The 23,701-nt window shown below is 48.3% G+C and overlaps 1 protein-coding gene across 13 annotated transcripts in view; it reads right to left on the bottom strand.

Moving 5' to 3' along the window:
* The window catches only part of SLC39A11 (solute carrier family 39 member 11), a 352,142-nt gene that overhangs the window by 62,273 nt on the left and 266,168 nt on the right, over nucleotides 1-23,701 (bottom strand). For all 13 annotated transcript variants that reach the window (XM_070560113.1, XM_070560116.1, XM_070560114.1 and 10 more), the window contains one exon: nucleotides 3,444-3,513. In XM_070560113.1, coding sequence (XP_070416214.1) covers nucleotides 3,444-3,513 — 70 coding nt within the window. The remainder of the gene's footprint in view (nucleotides 1-3,443; nucleotides 3,514-23,701) is intronic.

The raw sequence follows: 23,701 nt of genomic DNA, 5'->3' as shown, positions 1-23,701 counted from the left end.
CTGGCCTGAAAGAGGCTTGGGACCGACCCTGCTCACAGCATTACCCACCCCACAGCTCCCCTATCCAAGCTGCCCGTCTCCACGCTCCTGGGAAAGCACCGCCCAATATAAGAAGTGGATGAGATGAGGGAAGAGCTTGCCCCTCCATCCCCTGGTTTCTCAGACGATTTGGTTTGCGTCGCTCCCTTGGAGCTTACGCTGTGCCAATGTTATGGTGCCCACGGATTTAACTGCCCACTAACAGATTATTTTGCCTATCTTTTTTGTTACTGATTTTCAATTTTATCGCACTAAGGTCAGAGAATGTGGCCTAAAAGGTAGTGATTTGTGGGTATTCGGACTTTCTCTGTGGCACAGCATTCTAATCAATTTTGGGAAACATGCACACGTGTGCTTGAAAAGAATGTTAAGTTTTCTAATTGCTGGGTTGGGGTTCTATATATGCCCATTACATACATTTCGTTAACTTTTTATCAGTGGCAGAGAGGGAAATTGTGCTCCTCTGCCATGACTGATGTTTTGCCTGGTTTTCCTTGCAATTCTGAAAATTTTTCTTAACCAGTTTGTGGCTTATGTTGCTAGGTGCATACAAATGCAGGATCATTATATCCACCTGTGCACTGTTTCTCTTTTCATTAAGTATTGACCTTTATTCTTTAGGCGGCTTTCTGCCTTAAAGCCTGTTTTGGCTGATACTAAAATTGTAAGACTGGCTTCCCCTGCATTAGCATTCACCTCGTATCTTGAGTCATTCCTTTATTTTCAGCCTTTCCACGGTGTGCCACTTGTTAATCACACACAGCTGGAATTTTAAAAAGCAAATTCTCTCTCCTAAAGGATGTGTTTAGTTATCTGATGACTTTGCTCTCTCCACCCTCTTGTCCCTGTCCTCTCATGAAACCCCAGTCTGTAGCATGAACTAAGGGCCCATGAGCTAACAAGCCTTGCCCGGATGCTGTTGTGCATTGTACCAGTCAAGAGTAAGACCACAGGCATTCGGAAAGGAAGACTCCAACCATGAATCATATATGGATTTCTAAGTGGGGAAAACGGGCTGACAGGTGGGGTCTGCTGGAGGGAGAGCTCCTCCTGTCTCTGTGGCCTCCAGTGCAGGGAGCTCCCAGGATCCTCTGGACACAGTGGCGATGGTGGCAGAGCCCCAACAGCTCCATCCCACAGACTGTGACAGGGGGTGGATGGAGTGTGGAGGCATGAAAATGCCCCAGTGTGGCTTGTTTCGCAGAGGGTTTGTGAGGCTGATAATGCCGACAGCTGATGCCCCAGCCCAACCCCAGGTTGAGGGTCCTGTTGAAGGTTTATGTAACTCCGAGAGAACCTGTCTGGTCAAGGGAAGCAGGGAGCTGGGTCAGAAAGGTTTTTGCTCTCTTTTCTTCAGAAATGTTTATAAAGATCAGCAGAAAGTGCTGGTGACAGAATAGAGGGACATTGGAGTTGACAGCTTGATGTCACGGGAGACGTGGCACCACATGACAGGGAGCCTGGTCTGTGAGCACGGTGCCTGGGGCAGGGCTGTCACGTGCCAGGCACAGACCTTCTGCAGTGTGTGTGGTCCCCGTGCTGTGGGAGGACCTGGCCTCTGATTGCTTACGGGGTCGGCCCCGCTGGACTCCCCAGCCCCTGGGATAGTGCCTGACTCGGAAGCTCCTTGTGGTCTAAACAGAGCCAAGACCAAAACGGCTGTGCCAAGTGATGAAGAGCCCAACTCCTCCCTCCCCCAACCCAGCGTTAGAAGAGCAGCCCAAAGGGCATCATGAATCATAATTAGCCCTTGATTTTGATGACATTTCTTATATTCTGAAGTCTCCTCCCATTTCCTGTCTCATCTGATTTTCAAAATAGGCATCACGTTAACGAACGATGCTGGAGATAGATAGAGCGAGGAAGTGACTCGGGAGTCTGACGGGCAGGGATAAGAAGTTGAGAACAGGGAAAATTTCAACCTGGAACACGCCAGCCCACACACACGTTCGGGGCTTCATGGAGCAGACACACAGCAGTAGAATTCGGTGACCGGCGGTGACTATGCTTAATATGCAGGGGTCCCACGCCAGCTGGGGGAATAGATGGACGGAGGTGATGCAACATAGCGAGGCCCCAAAGAGGCAAGTTCAGTAACCAGGGAGTGTGGAAAAGGGGCTATGTGAGAATTTAGGTCCCGACAACCAGGGTCAACAGACACAGAGTTGATCCTTAAAGGAGGTGGTACTACTGCCTTCGGGGAAAAAATTATATATTGAGATTGCACCAGTCAGAAGGCAGTGGAATGAGCTGGATGCAGGGGTCAGAAACGAGCAGCCCCTGGGCTATGTCTTTGACCTAAATTATGTTTTTAAAATAATTGTGAATTCAACTGTCTTTAGACAGTGCATGTGCTGTCTATTTGAAGTTCACCTCTGTCCTCACCATTCCCACTGTCTCCACCCAATTGTCTCACACATTTTTGTTACCCTTTAGTCCCCTGAAGGCATCTGGGTTTGCTGCCCCTGGATGGACGGCTCTACCCTGCTGTCCTTCAGCCTGGAGGCTGCAGTATTTGTGGTTTTGTGGGCACAAGTAGGCCATGTGGAGCCTAAAGGATAAGCCCTCTTTGTGATCTGGGCCCTGTTTAATTCAAGGGAGGCAGAAGATAGGAAGATTTTACGAGGCCTGGTGATTGTCTATAACAGATGAGGGAAAATGAGGACTCAAGGCTGACAGTGACTTTGGCTTGGTCAACTGGCAGCAAGGTGGTGACGGGCAACCCTGGAGGAGGGGCAGGTTTTGCATGACAGCAGATGGAGACAATAAGCTCAATGCTGGAAATACTGCATGGGGGGTGCATCCTGTGAAACATCTAAGGGGAGAAGTCTGGAAGGCAGCGGGACGCACAGGAATAAGTTTGGGAGAAAAATCTAGGCTGAACATCTACTCGGGTGTCACCAGCATATAGATGGAAAATAAAGTCCTGGGAATGGAGAATGTTCCTCAAGGAGAGTGCAATAAGTGAGAAGAAAGGGGGCCCCAGAGATAGATCCTTGGGCAACATCAACATTTCAGAAAGGGCCATGGGAAGAGAAGCCCACAGAAGAACTACAAAGGAGCATGAAGACGGGGAGAGCAGGAGAGGCCAGTGTCAAGAAAGGGCAAGGGAGGGCTTCAGAAAGGAGGGAGCAGTTGAGGGCATCAATTGTTGCCTTTGTCATGTGTTTTTGTCTTTAGACTATATATTTAAAGAGTGTGGAGAAAAGCCTGCGATTATATTCATGTTACTGGGCATAAACCTGCTTCTTGGATGGAGTACCTCAGGTATGAGCTTCACCTGACCTCCTCCCCACCTCCACCAGGCAGCCCTGAGGAGCTGGGGTTGCTCATCTAGGTAACAAGCATTTCTAGAGCACCACTGGGTGCAGTGCCACGTCCTAGGGCACCAGGTGCTGGCTTACCTGGCACTCTCAAAGGTGGCAGACGCCGTCTTTTCTACAGCCCCAAATCCAACTCCAACAGCAAGACCCTCTGAAACAGACATAAAAAAGCACGAGGGGTTAGAAACGACTTTCCAATAAGGTTCATCGCCATCACTGTGTCAGGTAAGATTGCATTAGGCTGCCAGTAACAGAAAATCCACGTAACAGGAGCTACAACCATGGGTCGGCGACCACGGCCCGGGGACCAAATCCAGCCCACTGCCTATTTTTATATGGTCTGCAAACTAAGAATGATTTTTACATTTTTAAATAGTTGAAAAAAATCAAAGAAAGAATGATACTTCATGACACATGAAAATTAGATAGTTTTAGCGTCCATAAATAAAGTTTTATCATCACACAGCCATGCTCATTTGTTGACGAATTGTCTATGGCTGGTTTTGTACCACCAGCAGACGTGAGTAATTGTGACAGAGACTGTCTATCCCAAAAACCTAAAATATTTACTATCTGGCCCTTTATAGAAAGAGTTTGATGGCCCTTGACCTAAACATATAGGGTTTTATTAGCTCATGCAATCAGAAGTCCAAAGTTGATATGGTGGCCCCCATATCATTGCTGACATCTGATGAGCCATCCTCAAATGCTAGAGACTGTTACAGTCTACTCTGAGATGGGGTGGCTATAAGTCTCGCTTGAAGCTTGGGGACAGACAAGATGATTCTCTAAGTCCTTTCCAGCGAGACTCATGAGCTTGTCAAGATCACCAACACTGACGATCAAACGTGGAAGGGCAATGCTGGTCTACAAGTATCTGATGGAACTGCCCCAGTGGCCTGGAACCAGTGAGGTAGAAGCATAATGTTAAGGCACTTTCTGACATCTATGGGGGAGTTCAATCTTAACCCCAATAGGAAACAGAATTACCAATATTGGTCAGAAATAAGACCAAGGGCTCTCGGGGCCAGGAGGAACTTTTGCTATGAAGAGGGAAGAGGACAAAATCTACTGAGTGGGAAAGAAGGGCTTGTCTTCTTTCGGGATTCACTGTTTCTTTGAAATGGCTCTTTTTCTCCTTGTGTCCTGCCTAGTTGGAGTGGGCCAAGGACACTGGGATTGTAGTAAAGACTCCGGGAGGCACCCAGGGACGAGAGGGCTGCTTAGGCTTGTCCCGTGTTAAGGGGAAAGAGCTCACCCACAATCTAGTCCAGTTCACCAAGAGACCACAATGGGGTTTGGAGCGCAAAGACTCTCTAAGGCATAAAGTGTTCCTTTTTGCCTCACTTTACCCTCTGCGCCTCAACCTCCTGTGGGGACCTGATGGGGTGGCTGTGGCCACCAGAGGCTGGTGGTTGAGAATTGGGACTCTGAAGCCCCACCAAATATCTTTCCATATTTCTCACAACGACCAACATGGGTACAGAATCCTAGGACGTTGGAGGTGGAGGAGACCCTAGAGCTCACCTGGCATGACCCTCGGGCCACCGCCAGACTCAGAAGTCAGGAGTTTGGGGGTCTTTTCAAAACCAGACAGCAGCATCGAGGCTCCTGGACCCAGCCTCCCAGCATGCATGGTGCACCCCACAGTGGGCTGCAGAGAAGCCCCTGAAACACCCCCCTCACAGCTCTCGGGCTGAAGCGGCCCGCCGCGTCAACACTGTTGGAGCAACTAGACTTTGCAAAATCAAAGTTTTAAAATTTTATTTATTTTTTATTTATTTTTAAGGCTCCAGATGCCAATTCTCAATAAAGGCTGAGTCTTCATGCATCAAGCGTTTCCTCTAAGATGCCTCTAGGTTCCAAATTAGGCCTTGTATTCAAGATCTTCGTCTCTCTGGTCTTTTCTTGCGAAATGGGAAGCTGGTGGCCCTTTTTATGCTGGGCTCTGGGCTAGCAGCCTTACACACGAACTAAAGGAGGGAATGCTCACCTCCACGCGATGGATCAGAGAGGAAAAGGGACGAGGCGCTGGGCTGCGAGCCCCGGTGGACTCTGAGACCCAGGCTCTTCCCTCTCCAGAGCTGCATGTTCTTTTCCTTCTGCTTCGGAAATTTCCTCCAAGGGTGCATCCTATGGAAGCCACAACTCCCGGGAGGGGTTTGCATACATGTTCAACATTTCCAGGTTTGCCTGATGCATCTGACAAGCTCCAAAAAGGGGTGGCGAGAATGAGTGATCTGGGTGGGGTGCTGGATACTGGGGAGAGCCGAGTTTCAGGATGGGCTGCAACTGATATGTCTGAGGGCTGCAGACATCCTTTCCATCAGGGAGGAGGCAGCCTCTTTCTGTGCAGCCCCTGAATCTCAGGAGCTGCCCACACCCATGGGCGCGAGAAGAGGAAGTTAGAAGACATCTGAGATGCCCCCAGCTGGCCGGTCCAGTGTTTACACACCCGCTGCTCCCAACTTTGTTTGGTGTCAACAGGGCTGAGACCACGACCCACTCCCATGGGTAACTGTGGGACTGCAGGACAAAGATCTTCACCAGGGACCTCTGGCCCACTGGGGAGAGGTTGTCAACAGCCAGGGAGGGACCAAGGGGTGTTTCCCGACATCAGAGGGGCAAATCCCTCCCTTTGAAAAAATGTGCTTTTTCTAAACCATAGACAACAGCTAGTTGGCTCTTTTGTTGAAGATTTTGCTCTAATGTGTCAGTTTAATGTAAATGATACTGCCACCCAGAGCATAGGACCTAGGATAATTAACAAACTAACCTTTCTAGTTATTCAGCATGCAGCCCCAGCATGCCCACTTAGAGAAATGCTCACAGCAGCTCTGGGGGGCAGGGGAGGGGGTACCCAGTTAACACAGGAGAGAAGGGGCCTGTCCAAAGTGACAAGTGTCCAGGGGCAGAGCCAGGCCTCCTTGACCCTCAGTCCTCCACTTCCCCCACACCCTAGTCTGCTGACCTGGGCTTGTGGTTTTCTCCCGGGTGTGAGCAGTGAGAGCCAGCGGGCATCTCAACCTCTGGACCCTGAACAGGTCCCCCAAGTGAATACATTGTCTCTCTCCCGGTAGCTTGGCCGTGCCAACAGCAGGGCGAACATTCTGGATGGTCTGCCAATGCAGATCCTTCCTCCCTGCTGTTCCTGCAGGCCTGGGGGAGGGAACGGGCGACCCCCGGCTGCCAAAGCACATGCTGCCCTGGGAGGCAGACAACTCCGTTTCCCCATAATTTAGAAAGGGGAAGAGGAAGCAGAGGTGATGGGGGAAGAGAACGTAATTGCTAGTGTCCGAGGCTGGAATAAGACCTGAGCACTAAACTAATGAGAAACCAAGACAAATTACACACGTGGAAAGAACATAAAAAGAGAATTAAGGCAGACATTGAAGATCAACATAAGGTAGAAAGACCACGCAGAGTGGAAAAGGAGCAGAGTAAAAATGCCACTGGCGCTCACAACCACAGGTGTTCCACCCAAAGTGCAAATTAGGAAAGTAAGACAAGAATCCGAAGCGCCTGGAATATTATGAATAAGCTGTTGCCTCTTTGCACAGCTACTGCCATTCACTCAGGAGCAAAGAGAAGGGAAACCACCCCCACACCTGGTGCTGAGAGTCCCTGGGTGTGGTGGGACGGGCGCTGGGAGTGCCCGGATGCTGCGTGGGGGTGGGGGTGGGGGGTGGGGAGGGGTGGGGTTCTCGAGGACAAACTTGCCAATAAGCTCTCAATCTGAGCCAGCCCACGCCAGTCTTCTCCTGGGGTTGGAAGGTGGGTGTGTCTGCCTCTCTCCATCTCCCCAGCCCTTCTGTATCTCCACCTCTCCTTGTCCTCCACTGGGGAAAAGAATAACAAAAAGGCCATGGACTTTTTCTTGAGACAGACCCGGGCTCAAATCTTGGTGTTTTATCTAAGGTTCTTGTAAAAATGAAAGAAGGGGACAAGGTTTTACTTAGAGGATGGTTGTATCAAATGAATTGTACATGACGTGCTCAGAGCGGGGTCTCTCACTATTGACATTTTGTTGTAAGAAGCTGGCCTGCACCCCATAAGATGCTGAGCATCACCCCTGGCCTTACCCACTAGATGCTGGAATACCCCCCCCCCGCCCCGAGTTGTACCAATCGAAAATGTCTCCGGACACTGGGGGCGGGGGGGGGGGGTGGGGGGGAGGGAGGAAATCGTCCCAGCCTGAGCATCACTAACCTCCCACCAAGGAGGGCGACTTTAACACGATTTTCAAACTATTCCAGAACACTCTTGGACTGTTAGTAGGTGGTAGGAAAGTGAACAGTTAAGAACTGGTGTCTTAGTCCTTTCAGCTGCTGTAACAAAATATCATAAAGTGGGTGGCTTATAAACAACAGGTATTTATTTCTCACAGTTCTGGAGGCGGGACATCCAAGAACAAGGTGCCGGCAGGTTTGGTGTCTGGTGAGAGCCCACTTCCTGGTTCATAGGTGGCGCCTTCTCTCTGTGTCCTCACGTGATGGAAGGGGCTAGGGCGCTTTCTTGGGCCTCTTTTATAAGGCACTAATCCCATTCATGAGGGCTCCATCCTCGTGATCTAGGCACCTCCCAATGACCCCATTTCCTGATACCATCACCTGAGGGGTTAGGATTTCAGCATATGAATTTAGGGGTGGGGGGGACGCAAACATTCAGACCACAGCGACCAGTATTTTCTTTTTCAACTGAGGGCTAACCAGTCTTAGTTTTAAGGGCATGGTGTGGAGTTCACAGGTCTTTTGTAGGAAACCTCACCAACCTCCAAAATAGTGGCATCTATGTGATTTCAGGTCAGCCTGACATTCACGGGCGTCAGGTCCCGTGGAGGATGGAAAGGAAAGGCTCTATGGGGTAGAGAGAAATGCAGTTTTCTCGGTTTAGCGGAAACTCCTGCTGGGGTGGAAACAGTGCATTCAGAGCTGCTATGGGGACATCCTTCGTCTTCCCACCTGGCTGTGCTCCTCTGGATATGGGCCCGGCCGTCAGATGATCTCAGCCGGAGTGGGGCTTCAGAAGGAGAACTTGGGTGTCCTGGGGCAGTCAGACCAGGGCGCAAGCCTGCGGGAGTCTCATTTCCCTTGTTCTGGATACTACATATCTCTCATCGCAGCTCAGGATCGCATTTCTCCTGTGTGGCTTTCACAGTGGGGCTTCCTACTGGGGTCCCAGCAAACTAAAACCTCAGTCTTCACTTGCCATGTGCTGCCATGAAGGCACAGCCCTCTCTCCTATGTCTGCAGCTCATGATGGTTATGTGGGAGCCACGGAATCTCCTTGTCACAGTCCAGAAAATGTCAACACAAAAGGCCATGCAGGAAATGAGGGGTGACGTTACGGCTTTTTCTCCTTGATTTTTAAAAAATATTAAAATTAAGACAGCAGCCAACATCCTGTGGGGGCCTAATACACATTAAACACGGCACCACCACCACCACCACCACCAACAACAACAGATCCCAAAGGTGAAGAAGTGATGTGAAACACAATGGCTTACATGCTCCCATCTCCACTGAGGATGGAACACGAGAAAAATGACTCAATTTGCAGCCAGAGGGATTTAAGCAAGGGAAGAGAATTATCTTGAGGGCGGAGGATTTTGAAAGATATGAGTAACTTATTGAAGGAGGGTTGAGAGTACCTTTCCCTGGGTGGAGAGTCGTCTTTGAAGAGGTGAGCTATTCCCCGGTCGGGGATGACTCTGATGGGGAGAGGAGGAGGGGCTGAGAGGAATGGAGAGTAATAGCTGGGCTGGCCAGATGATGCTTCAACATTAAACACGGACTCAGCTCTAGGACCAAGTCCATACATCCACTTACGTGTTCCCAGGTCCTAATAGGTCACCACTGAAAAATAGAGAAATAACCCTCTTGGGGCCTATGTTGCTGGCAGGAACCGTGGGAGCCAAGGGGGCCATGGGGAAGCGGGCAGAGCCACCCCCAGCAGCATCAGGAGCCTCCAAGGGTGTTGGGCGAGCTCAGCTCTGATTCCTCCTCTGCTCCTGCCCATCTGGGCACTGTCACTAAGCTGGGAGACGGGAACATGCCAGGTAAGGGGCAGTGTCACATCGTGGTACAGTGGGGGCTTCCTGGCCTTCGGCTGTTGGGGGAGTCAACCTCTCTGGCTTAGAGGCACCAGAGGTGAGGCCTGATGTCTCCATCCCCAGTCTGATCCTATAGTTGGCTGAGCCTTCTGGGGACCCTGGCCCACAATATGCTGATTCTCTGGCCTGGCCTGTCTTTGGCTGCAGATATCTGGTGGGAAGAGAACCCCGGAAGGAGGGTACTCTGATCATATGACATGTTTATTAAATAAAATGTTGGTAGGATCCACTAGGTGTTGCCACAGAATCCGTGGATTCTGGCAAAGGCTCTATAGAGGATGGAAATGATCAACATAGTATTATTTTTTTCGAAAAAGTGGTTCGACATACTTTTCTAATGTAGATCACTAACCCTGCTATTCATATGGGGTAAAGTTAAGTGCTGGGAAAGATGAAAAATAGAGGTGTCCCAGAAGAGCTGAATTTAACTCAAATTCTTATCAATATCAACGAAGTCATGTCTTAGAGTTTATTGAGAGATGTTGATAATTGAAGACACTCCAACATGAATCCCCCTCTAACTAAAATAAACACTTTCTGATTAATGCTGCAAGTGTGCTTTTCAGCATAAGCTATTGTCTCCAGTTGGGACTCGCTTACACGATGATGGATCCAGAAAACTGCTATCCTCCGGTCACGGCTGCCTCCCTAGAGCTGAGTCCAGCTCCAGCAGGCAGCAGAGAAGGATGCACCTCCTCATTGGCATGAATGAGGACAGACACACACAGCCACATCTTTAAACAGCAAGTGAAGGCATCTTGTTAAACACCAACATCCAAGAGTCAATTTCAATTTGCTTTAGTTTTCAACAACCAGACCAAGATCAGATCCCTGTGTTCCCAGAGAAAAAGGGAGAGGATGCCTTTGCTGGTACAGAAAATGCTGAGCTGGTCACACCAATGAGCCCTGCTTCATGCCCAGACTCCTGCCTCCAGCCAACTCCCCTTCTCCAGGGCCACTGTTGCCACACCTGGTTTCGTCCTCCATCTAAAGTATGAACTTGCAGGCCCAGGGACGGGTCAGGCGTGGTAGAGGAGCCAGACAGGCACTGGGGGCTGCTCTCCAGGCCTCTGTCCAACCACCTGGCCACTGAGCTCCCTCTCCCCACTCCCAAAGGCTCCAGCACGCAGGGAAGCATCTGGTTGCTCAGATCTGACAAATTCACAGTATTTCAATCAACAATGTTATGTTCAGGGAACCTCGTAAGTTGCCATCAAATCTCTTTGGGGGTTTAGGAAGCACGGAAAACCTAAGAAGCTCAGCAAACAGGAAGAGGCAGGATGATGGAAGGGCATTAGGCAGCAAGAGTGTGGCCTGCATGGTACTATTTTTCCCAAAAGAAGCATATATTGTGCTAAGTGTGCTTATCTGAAGCTGGGGCTGCAGACAGAGGCTCTGCTAAGTGGGGAGGTGCCCAGCAGCACCCTGAGGGTTCCCACCCAGCCGTCACAGGGCTCTCTCCACCTGATCCTAGTTTGGAAAAACTGCTCTGAGGTAGAAGGGAGTTCCAGGAGGGAGAGGGGAAATTGTGGCCAAAAGCCACCCCACAGTTCCATCCCCATTTCAAAGTTTCACAAACCGCTGGAAGGAAGTTGCAGCAGGAATTCAGCCAAAGATGCCTCCTCGCTGGAAATTCCTGCAGCTGAGAACACACACACAGACACAGCTCGCAGGCCCGCTTTTCACCTGCTGCTTGAAAAGGGCGCTGTTCACAAAAAGACTGGGGACTCCTGGGGCGAGGCAAAGCCAGGCAAGTGGGGTGTTGGCCGTCCCCCTGCACTAGGTTCTGCACTCCTTGGGAATCAAGAGTTGCGCTGGGAATTATCCTGCCCGGAGGAACTTGCAGCCCTGCTCTTCCTCCCCGATCCCACAGGAGGAGGCGCTGCAGTCTGGGTCCCAGGTCGGGTGGGACCACCTTGCTAAAAGGAAAGGCAGCGGGGCCAGCTGCCTTGGAATCACACCTACACTGCCCACTGGTGCCCCTGGCCACACTCTGCCCCGCAAGCTTCACATAGGGTATAGCTAACTCTTGGACGTGCTTGAATGGGGGGGACCTTTGGAGGTATAGGGGGGACTTACTCATGTTTCTGTAATTCACGTGGACTTGAGGGTCAAAAGAAATTGGGAGGAAAGGAGTTTTTAACCCCCGCGGAAGACTTTTGCACAAAATTAGACTCTGATACTTCTTTTAGGATGATGAATAACCTAAGACACACGTTCATTTATCACTCCCCATACTTGACTCCCACCAAAGCACTTCTAAAAACCAGGCAAGAAAAAGATTTTGACATCTCAGGTCACTATTATGTCTTCCTACACTGATGACAGGTACAATGCACGCACCTAAGGGGGGACATATTTTTCTTATAGGGAGCAATAGCGTTTCACAGGAAGGTTAACAGAAGAAAATAACTGCCTGCCTCCTGCAGCCCAGTTCAGCGATTCTAGGTGCCAGGTGGTGGCCTGCAGGCTCCGCAGGGTGGGCCCCATGCGGTTATGGCCATGATGTGTGAACCTGTCCCCCCAGCCATGGCTGACCGAGCACCTGGCCTTGTGGACCCAATCAGAGCTGGGAGTTTTCAGCTGAGCAAGGAAAGAAGCGAGCCACAGCCAAAGGATGGGAAGGTCAGGAGCTGTCATTATCCTGACTCTATATCTCATAGAAGAAGCTAGTGTACAGAAGAAGAGAACGTAGCAGGTGTGCTAAGAGAGCAGGGACAGATAAGGAAAACTGGACCCTGGAGGTGTTTGTGTCTATGTCTCATTTATCCCTGAAGCCTGAGGCCTGGCTGCACCTCTGTCCTTCCTATGGGTCTGTGAGATGCGTCAATATGCTTTCAATACCCCACTTTTTCCCTAAATCCTTTTGAGTTCTTGCTCTGCAATTTGCAAACAAAAGACTCAATAATTCAGCCAAACTCTCCTAGGCACTGCCCCAGGCAAATGTTCATTATCTAATTTAACCCTGTCCAAAGCTTGCAAAACTGATACTTTTGTTTGTATTTTCCAGAGAGGTAAAGTGAGGTTCAAAGCAGTCAAGCAATATGCCCAAAGCCATATCGCTCATAAGACCCTTCCGCCCGAGCGACCCTTCCATTTCACGGCACATCACACTGACTCCTTTGTTTGGTTGAGCATCGCACCTCCTCTCTTGCTTAGCGCCCAGAGGACTGGGAGTGGAGTCAGTGCCAGTAAGAACATCCATTTGGGCACCATCACTCTGTAAATATTTTTTGAATAACCATTAAGTGCTGGGCGCTGTGTAGGATAAAAAAACATGTGAGACATGGCTCCTATCTTTAAGTGGTTCACAGTCTAGAATATTCCATTAAAGACATAAAATTAGAAACTCATTTCTCTGCTCAAAACATTTAAAAAGAGAGATCTTAGGCACAATGAAGAATCAGAAAAGCTGGAGTTTGGGGACAGAAGGGAGGTGGGCAGTGGCTGGGAGGAGAGTGCTGTTTCTAGGCATAGAGCGAGGGTCAGGTAGAGGGGGGATCAGCCTCAGACAATTGCCAGGTACAGGCGAGACTTGGGGAGCCAACAGGCATGAGGGGAAATTGCAGGAAGTGACTAAAGGTATGTCACGATGAAGTCTGAGAAACCGTCATAATGGCATTAACTCAAAGGGGAGGCTTGAGAAAGGAACTGACTGGGCAAAAAAGGATGAGTATGGTTTTTGATATGTTGAGCTCAAAGTGAAAAGACATTTAACGGACATGCTGTCTAGGTAGTTCAAATGCACGATTAGACTGAGAACGAGAGGTACGAGTTTAGGGAGCCGTCTGCATCCTGACAACATGAAGTGAGTAAGCACTGTTCTGGGCGCTTTGGGTGGATTATTTAATTTGGTCCTTTCAACAAGGCTATGAGATGGTCAGACTCCTAGCCTGTTAGAGATGTGGAAACTGGTCTCTATACCCCGGACTGTGCTGTCTGCCACTTTCCATTACTGCCTTCCAGAACTCCCTCTGTTCGAATCCTCATTCCCACTCCTACTACCTCAACTGCTATTATCTCCGTGTATTTGAAGACCATTTTCCAGTTTGACCTTTTCTAAGACGTTAGGCACATAAAATGCTTCATTCTCTGATGGGTACCACTATAATTTTCAATAACACATTAATACCTTTGCTGTTTAATTTATCAAAGTCTTGATTTAGATAATCTGTTGATAGCACAACTGTTTCTTACTTATCAGCCTTACTCAGCTGCTGACTTTTCTCTCTGGAAGCTCTTAAAACTTTTCATCTTTGTCTTTGGAGTTTTGAAATCTCACCAAGATCCGTGTGAGTGGGAGCTCTTTGTTCATTCATACTACTCAGCGTAAGGATCTGCAAGGTTGTGTTTCTCTTCAGCTTAGGAAAAATTTCCCCACGTGTTTGTGCTCACATTTTACATCCTTGACTTTGTGTCTATGAGCTGGAGGAATGCTTTCTACCTAACCTCCCAGATGACCAGCTTGGCCTTTCATCCAAAGCATTCTTATCAGTCTATCCATTTAACTTAAAGACATTTCTGTTTGTACTAATTTTGAGGAACTCTTTCTTATTTCCTGATTGTTCCTTTTTCATTATAGTCAGTTCTTGCTTTATGAGTACAGTAAACATCCTCTTAAATCAGCTGAAATATTACTTAGAATTTTTACAAGCTTCTCTTTTGTCTCCTGGGTTATCCAATTTCTCCAGGGTAGATTGTCCTATTTATTTTGGTTCTTCTTTCCCGTCCTCTGGGCTTTCCTCAAACATCTGGTGATCCTTAACTTTGAGAACACATTCATGGATGCTGAACCAGGTTGATTAGGAAACTAGAAAGGGCTTCATCTGTGGTTGTACAAATCTGTTTCCCCAACAGGCTTCTCTGACAAATCTAAAATTTCATTTCATGAGGTTATTGCTTCGACTTGGCATTCGGGGCTGAGAAGATGAGGGAAGATCAAGGAAGAGAAGAGAAGCGTATAGGAATAATAAAGTTAAGTGCCATCGATTTTTAGATTGCAACACCACTCAGTGTTGAAAATGATTCAATAATGAGTTCTTCACACAGCTACTTCCTAAGCAGAAACACGAGGCGTGATGGGCTGCAGCCCGGGTGACATCTGCCAGGAACATGATGCAGGAGGCTGAGAGCCTCTGCAGGGAACAGATCACCTCTCACACATGAAGGGGTGTGGCAATGGTGTGCGCAGAAGGCAGTGTGTCTAGCTGCGAGCTCACAGACACACAGGGATGCAGCAATGGTATGAGCAAAAAGAAGTGTGCAGGTGTGAGCTCACACACACGGGGGGCAGCAATGGTGTGAGGGAAAGGGAGTACGTGCAGGTGTGAGTGTGCATGCGCGCACACACACACACACACACACACACACAAATTCAGACTACATGTGTGGATGGAATAGACTGGAAAGATGGCCCAAGTACATGGAAACAAGAGCCGAAATCAGTTGTGTAAATGCTAAAACACTAGAGCACCCTTTCACAAAGCCTGCCTTCTTGAGTCCACTCAACACCCTAACAGGTAAGCAGGGCCAGTCTGTCATAGAGAAACTCAGCGCTGGTCTCTCTGATTAGGAGTGTCAAGCTCAGGACCACAAACAAACAGGGACCCAGAGGGAGGATAAAGAACCAGTTGGGGGGGCTGCTTTCAAACAGCTGTTGAGGTCACAGATGAGAAATGCGGAAAGGTCTGTGAACTTGTCTGGAAATCAGTTAAAGGAAACCTTTGCAAGGCAAGTGTTAATAAAGAGACAGATGCAAGCAGATTGCAAAGGAGTGAAGAAGGACGAGGAAGTCAGGAAGTGGAGGCAGTGGAGCGACAGAGGAGGCAGATGGGCAGAGAAGCTAGAAGGAAAGTTAGGACTAAACCAACCAGGACGAAGCAATGGTGTCTTCAAAACTAGCAGCCAAAAGCAGGAAAAGCTAGAGAGCAGAGGAGTTGGGAGAGCGGCCCTGGATCTCATTATGCATCAGCAACAAATCAGTGACAGCTGGTGGAACAAGGTACCCAGCAAAGGAGCAGCAACGATGATCTCATAAATCACTGCAAAACACTTGGCAAATTCAAAGTCTGGTGTAAATGCCAAATATTAATAAAATATGCAACTCAGCCAGTGAGGCGCTCAAAGCCCAGAGGCTTTCTTTTAATTAATGTCAGATTTGATCCAAGTCACTCCCACGACAGATCAGCAGGTGCTCGGAACACCCTCCCCTGAGCAGCTGCACCAGCAGGTCCCGCACACCGGCTGTCCTCTTGTGGTCCCTCCATGGAGAACCTGCTCTTGGGCCTGGCTTGTGCAATCCTGTGTTTCTGATGAGGGAGATGCAGAACAGACACGGGCTCTCTGGAGAGGTGGGAGCTGAGAGCTGATAAAGGGGTGGGATATGGCAGACATCGGAGACAGTGTGGTGATCCCGAGGTGGGTCAGTGTTCCAAAAAGGAGGTTAAGATTTAAAAGTGCATTGAAGCCCAGAGTGGCCAGATGAAACTAAACTGTCATGGGTAAAAAGAGGTAAGACTGGACTCAAGAGAAGACAGGAATCACGTGACCAAGGAAATTGTGAGTAATCCTCCATAAAAAATAAAGACTAGCTTATTAAAAGTCTGGTTCATAAATCTCTAAAACATGCAAACACATAGATATGACTGGCAGTCAAGGGAAAGCAGCACGGATTCATTAATAACTCATTTCAAACTAACTACACATTTCTCTTGATTAATTTTTAACTGGTAGAGCTGGAGAATGCAAAGGATAAAAATTATAATGCATTGGGATTTCATCATGGCTGTTGATTCTTAGGATGCCATATGAATAAGACAAAACAATGCAGCGGCATCATGGGGCAGCTAAGTGAATTCATAACTGGCTGAGTTACTACACTCAGCAGGTGTAAATTAATGAATTTATGCAATCCTGGCGGAGAGACGTAAAGCTAAGCCACATGGCTCGGCTGTTCCTATTGTCCATCCAGCATCAACGTCCACAACTTTAGTGGGACACAAAAGGAAAAACTATGAGAGAAGACGAAACTGAGGACACTCTATGCTGGATAGAAACAAGATAAAGAGATCTCAAAGGGTGAGAAATGAGCTAAGACGTTTAGCTCAGACGTGACATTTCAGAAGGTGCAACGTTCTGAACTTAGGTATAAAGAACCAGCCAGTAGAAGACAGAGCGGGCTGGCTCTTGGCTCCAGACAAGGAAGCCTTTCCTTACAACAGAGTCACCTGTGGAGACGTCCACATGCCTCATGAATCAGGGCTCCCCTTGATAGATATACTTCGGCAGAGGCAGAAAATGGAACCTCAGGGATGTCAGCGTGGATATTGCCACAGGAAGTTCAAATATTTGACATCTCTTCCAGCTCTAAACTTGTATTATTCCAAAGCTTTCCGTTTTGGGTAAGAGAAAGTTCTCGAGCCCTCCACTCTGCAGGCTGTGCTGGAGCCATGGCAGAGTTTAGCTTGGCCTACAAGGAGATTCACGGTTTCAAAACATTGAATGCCAAGGCCGGTCTGGCGGTGCAGTGGTTAAGTGCGCACATTCTGCTTCGGCGGCCTGGGGTTCGCCAGTTCGGATCGCGGGTGTAGACACGGCACTGCCTGGCAAGCCATGCTGTGGTAGGCATCCCACATATAAAGTAGAGGAAGATGGTTAGCTCAGGGCCAGTCTTCCCCAGCAAAAAGAGGAGGATCGGCAGCAGATGTTACCTCAGGGCTAATATTCCTCAAAAAAAAAGAAAAAATGTTGAATGCCTTCAGGCAGGGCATGCCCTCTCCAGTTGTTGAAGCTCCATCACTCCCTGAACACTACACCTGGCCCCGTCTCCTATTCATTTACCTGTCTGACAGCTACAGGCAATTCCTTTTGGAATGCTGCTTTGGATGTACCTTTAAGATTGTGACCAGCAGGTGAAACATTTTCAAACAAGCCCGGCTCTGCCTACAATTCCAGTCAGAAGTCTGGCTTACCCAGACCCTGCTTGAAACAACGAAACAGAGAAAGATCTAGGACAGCATTTCCCAAAGTGAATTCTGGGGTTTGCAAGTTCTGCTGCATGTTAACAAGCATTTCATGAAAGCGCCTATCAAATAAATTTGACCCTAAATACATATATGCCCTCCCATATATATGTATGTGTATATGCATGTACATATACACAGATTTGTACATGTGCATATGTGTACATATATTTATATGTGCACTTATATGTATATACATATCTTTATAGGTGCAGAAATACATACATTTATATGTGCATATAAATATGTGTGTGGGTATGGAAGCAGACGTCTTTAATCTGTATGCATGTTGTGACTCTTCCAGAGATGTGAAGAGTATGCAATTGTCCTAACGTCTCTGGCCATGGAATCTTCTTTTGTTTTTTTCTTGACAGCTCCCATGATATATGTGTTTTGTGAGGCATATTTTAGCATATGCTGTTTAGAAAAGACATCAAGGAAAATAATGTGCTTTCTGCATTGAGCCCGTGGGAGCTGTCTGAGCTTGTTGCTCTCTCCTGTTTATGAAGCTGGGCCCTGGGCTCCAAGACAGAGACAGCTTTGTTTTCCACATGGGACACTGAGCTCTAACCCCAGCCACCTACATCCCATGTGCTTCCCTCAGTAGCTCTGAAGGAGAAAATGTGGGTGATTCGGCGTCAACCTCGCCCCCTACAGGAAACAATTTAAAGGACACCTTGAGATGTCAGTGGCACTGACATGATCAACACAGGACACAAACTTTCATTTTTACTGAGATCAGATATTCATGATCAAGGAAGCCAGCCACACAGCCCCACCCACAGCCATGTCAATAGCAGCTCTGCAGACAACTCAAACCCCCGTTCTCCCTCGGGAGGCTGTGGACTCACGCTGCCTGCCACATCCCTGGGTCACTCCACCATCTGCCTTCCAACCTCCCCACTAGGAAAATCCCAGAGTAGAATCGTCTGACAAAGGCACCTGCTCACCCTGCTATCTGGCTGCTCCTTCTGCTAGAATCTCCTTCAATGGGCCCGACTCCCCCCTCACCCACAGCTGTCCAATCAATGGCATTTTGTCACTTTTTTCCGGGTACTCTGCCCTGATCTGATCTACGAAACAATGCAAACTGCAGAGTGCAAGCTCCAGCTAAAGTCAACCAAGTTAAGCAAAATAAAACATCACGCTAACCGAACTCTACCCCAGGTCTCCCAACTTTCTCTTAAAGCGTCTCAGTGCAAGAGCTGGAAGGAAATGCCAGCCCTCAGAAGGAATGGAAGGGGATGGTAATGTCTTTCGAGCGCTTGCTATGTTTTAGCCACTATATTTCACATTTTCAAACATAATCCTTTCAACCACCCTGGGGTGGAGATACAATCAATGTCTGCATTTTAAAGATAAGAAAGCCAGATCCAGGGAGGGTAAGTAACTTGCTCCAGGTCATACAAGGCTTTGAACCCATGTCTGTCAAGCCCCAGCTCTGCTCTTTTTCACTTGTCTAAGATCAAGTGTAGGTTTGGTCCAGGATTCCCAAACATCACCATCCATCCCTAGGGAAAAGGAATTCTATTTGCTGGCTGACTGCAGTGTCCTAACAAGCATCTTGCAATGCTCAGATCAACAGGCATCAAAGAGCAAGGATGACTGAGAGAAAGGCAGGCAGGGCTATGCTATTTCCATATTGAGGAGGAAAGAATACAGGGAGCCGCTGTCAATCAGGGACCAGAGCTCCATTCTGGGGCAAGTTATGAGCAGATATGGACAGCTAGTGTAGACTCAGTCTTCGGAGAGTCTAGAATGTTCCAGAGATAATGTCGGCAAAGCCTGGCCTTCCATAAGGACCCAGGAGGCCATGGATATGCTGCTGTCGGGGTCCCCCAAAGGAGTGGTGTGTGCTGCCTTGACCCCACCTCCTCAGACCCACTGCAGCCTTTCCCATGATCCCTACTCAAACACAACCCTCTTTTTCAGCTGTAGACAGACAACCAGAATGCAGGAAGTGCCAGCCTCACGTGGGTCTGCTGGGGATCATTCACGTTCATTATTGCTCGCTGCAGCTCTTCTGAGTTTTAGGGCCCATCTAGACTGCTGCTTGTTTGGGATGAGGAAATAGGCCTTGACCTCCAGCGGATAAGCATTTGTTCTTTCTAGGGGTTCTCTCCCTAGACTGCGGTCTTCAGATGCCTGCCACGGGGTGGAGGTGGGGACAGTCACATCTGAGTCTCGTGGGAGAGGGTTTACATTGTGAAAAGGCTTTTGACATGACTTAGATTCTCGTCCAGGAACCCTCCGCCTTCCTCTCCATCTCCTTCCTCACCCCGAAAGGGAAACCAATGTCCTAGGTCAATGTTTTCCGGTCGAGCTCCATGGAGCACTAGTGACAGTTTAAAAGGGTTCTACAGTCAAATATTAGGTTGAACCATCTGAAATGACTGCTATTTAATCATTGCCCTTTTTTCTTTTTAACTAAAAAACAGCAATTTCATATAGTCCAAACCTAATGAGTTTTGGAAATCTTGAATATTCTTCAAGATTCAGAATCCCTATTAACAGTTTAAAGGCTCAAAGAATCCCCTGCAGTAAAGAAACCTGTGCACCTTTGCTTTCCAAACATATTTCACAACAGAATCCTTTTATTAGATAACACCTATGAACAATTTGCAGAACCTGTGTTTTGCGAGACTCGTTTTGGGAAATATCGTCTGGGAGAATTCAAGATAATTAAGAGGTTTCTGAGCCTGTGACAAATTCATCCCACATCCATCACATCTCTGTAGGTGAATAAGCAAATTCACTCATCCGAGTATCTTACTCACTCATTAAACCCAAAGGACTTATCGAGTGCTTACTCAGTACCAGGCATCTGCTTAGAACTTGTTGAACTGCGAGTGTTTTGATCAAGGAAACAGCATCAGCTCTGTGGTGGAAGGACCAGCTTTGTTGGCTTGGAGGAGTCATTGAGGGCTGCACGGAAGAGGTGAGTTTTGAATGGGGCTTAACGGAATTTTCCAGGACAGGAGGCAGAGAGGCAGTGCCCAGCCCAGGGAGGCAGACCCAGCTCACCTGGTCATACCCGTTCCATTCCCAAAGCCTGCCTCCCAGCAGCCTCCAGGTCACCCTGGCAAACGTGGTTATGCATCACCTGCTTTCATTGCCTCTGCTTGTCTGCTCCGCTCCCATCTACCTCGATAAAGGTTTGTTTGACTTCTTTCGGAGCCCGTGTCTGATTTCCTTGCGGTGTGCTGCATGGTCCCCTTTGGTTTCCAAACCCTGGGCCTTCATGGTGGTAAAGCAGGGGTGGAAACAAAGGTAAAGCTCTTCTGGGCTTGCCAAGGGTGCAGGGGGTATTCCTACAGTTCAGAGTCATGTCCCCCCACCCCCAGATTTCCCGTGGTTCATCCATAACAATAACTAATGTAGACCCCCTTGGTGGCTAATTGGAGCACTGGTTATAGGCTCTGGGTCATTAGGGGGAATGGCAGCTCTCCTCTTACAGTTCCAGCCCTTGTGGACCCCTGCAATGACTGCTTTCCCTTAAGGTATCCCCAGGGGTCTGTCTCATGCAACAAGGAGAGCGCAAATGGCATTGTCAATGACACAGCCTGTGTCCGGCTGGGGCTGGACAGAGTGAGAGGGGAGCAGACATAAGCTGGAGGGATCCCAGACATGTTATCAGATTCTTGTGTTACCAGCTCAGGAGCTGCGGTCCGATCCTGCATCTTGTGGAAGTTGGTCACACATCTGCAATTTGCAGCCCAGAAATAGGACAGGAAAATGAATAAGAGTGGGAGTGGGAGTTCAGGTACAATGTTCTTCAGACCCACCACAAAGGACCATCTGTCCAGTGGTGGTGGAATCAGGCCAGTCTGACTGGGGATACCCACCACTGGCATGCAGAGAACTGGACCTGGGAGCTCTGGGGAGCTGGCCAGCCAGCGCTGGGGCACTTTCCTTTCAAATGAAATCACCAGCGATATTCCCCTGCAGCTACAAATTTTAAAAGCAGGTCAACCAGAAGCTGGCTATTTTGTAAGCTGGTAGTGACATATTTGTCAGTTTTATCTTTATTTTTGTGTTCTAAGGTTCCTCCCAAAGAGAGAGTTTTTTCCTCACCCTGCAAAGGGCAGTCTGATTCAGAACTTGACCCAGTGCCAGTAGGGAGATAATGGGAAATTTTTGATCAACCCCAAGAGCCCAGACAGCACTCCAGTTATCAGCCAGTCTAGGCTCCTCCACAATCGGCAGCAAGGGGGTGGACAGGAACCACCAAGCTGTTAGGAGCTCCTCTTGGCAAAAGAGGCCACAGGGTCTTACGGCGGAATGTGGGATGTAAATTTAAGAATGAGGATGTTGCCAAGTGGCCTCAGATCATTTACCAGCTCAGTACCCTCCACGAGACACTTACCATAGGACCCCAGTGGCCTCGGTGCTAGACCAGGAAGGGTAGTATTAATACATCCCTCCCAAGATTGAGGTGAGCATCAAGGGAGATGCTGATCTGGCAGGTTTCCCCAACTAGAAAGCACTATACGACGCAGGCCGTGACTGCCATCCCTTGTTCAGCTGCAGGAAAGGTGGAAAGACAACTCATCTGGAAGGAACCATTGCCCAAAGGGGTCTAAGCACAGCCCTATCCCTCACTGGGTGGAAGAAAATCTAGTAATTTAGTAATTTTAAACACGTATTACAGGTAAATGTAGTATTTTCTAGTCCCTGGAGCTTCTGGTTTTCATGGATTCACCTATGGGCTCGAAAGAGGGGTAAAGAGATCACTCATTCTTTTATTTTCTTACTGACCAAGGGCCAGAGAGGCCAGCCCAGCCTGCATCCACCCCAGACAGGCACCCAGTTTTGCCACCTGTGAAAGAGGCATGAGGGTGCCCTTCCATTCAACGAGCTGAAGGTAAAGACAGACTGATCAATACGCTGGCGATGCCCTTGAATTACAGACTCCTGGGCCAGTTTGGCTGAGGGAGGTTCTGCCCTTTGCCTCCAGACACTCAAGGATGGACTCAAGTAGGGCAGTGCTTGTGTTGTAGAGTAACTGGGCACACAAGGATGCCTTAGCTGCTCCTTCCACAGTCCTCATAATCAGCAAGCACTTCCTGAGAGTCCACTAGTGCAGGGCACTGCCTTCCACAGTGGACAATCGGAGGCCAACGGAGCCTTGTTTTTTCAAATTGAGGTGAAAGTTGCATCATGTAAAAGTCACCATTTTGAAGCACACAGTTTAGGAGCATTTAGTACACTCGTGGTGTTGGGGAACCACTGCTTCTATCTTGTTCCAAAGCATTTTCATCATCCCAAAAGAAAACCCCATACCCACGAAACAGTCACTCCTCTTCCTTTCCCTCACTCTGGCCCTTGACAACCACCAGTCTGCTTTTTGTATCTATCGATCTGCCTATTCTGGATATTTCATATAAATGGGATCACAATATGTAAGCTTTCATGTCTAGCTTCTTTTGCTTAGCATAATGTTTTCGAGGTTCATCCACATCGTAGCATTTAGCAGTGCTTCTCTTCTTTCTATGGCTGAGTAATATTCCATTGTGCGTACATGGCACATTTTTTTTACCCATTCATCCCCTGATGGACATTTGGGTTGTTTCCCACCTTTTGGCTACTGTGAATAGTGCTGCTGTGAATGTTCATACACAAGTATTATTTGAATACATGTTTTCAATTCTTGGGGTATATGCTTAGGAGTGGAATTGCTGGATCAATGGGACCTTTTCAAAATACATATCTCAGCCTCACTTTCCTCTGCTTGAAACCCTCCCATGGTTTCCCTTTGTACTTAGGAGGAAGTAAAAATGGTAACCTGCAATATCTGGCCTTATCTGTCTTGCCCCTTGCTCTCTCTCTCTGTATTCTAGTTCCCTGGAGTTTGCAAATAGTCATGCTTCCTCCAACTGCAGGGTCTTTGGACTGTTGCTCCCTCTGGTTGTGGCTCTTCCTCTCTCCACTCTGCCCACCTGGTTAACACCTACCTGTCTTTCAGATCTCAGTTTTCAAGTAACTTCCTTAGAGAAACCTTCCCCAGCTCTCCCAACTAGGTCAGACATGCCCATTATATGCTTTCATAGCACCTTTGACTTGTCCTCCACCATGATTTGAATTGCGTGTTTATTGCAATTATTTCTTTTGCTGCTTGACTCAGTAAGTATTTATTCTGTACCTACATTGGATCAGAGATGGTTCTAGGTGCTTGAGAGACACCAATAAATAAAAGTCTCTGCTCT

The sequence above is a fragment of the Equus przewalskii genome, chromosome 10 (genome assembly GCF_037783145.1).
Source record: "Equus przewalskii isolate Varuska chromosome 10, EquPr2, whole genome shotgun sequence".
NCBI classification, from domain to species: Eukaryota; Metazoa; Chordata; class Mammalia; order Perissodactyla; family Equidae; genus Equus; species Equus przewalskii.
The sequence above is the reverse complement of the archived record's forward strand: the minus strand, read 5'-3'. Positions and strand labels throughout refer to the sequence as shown.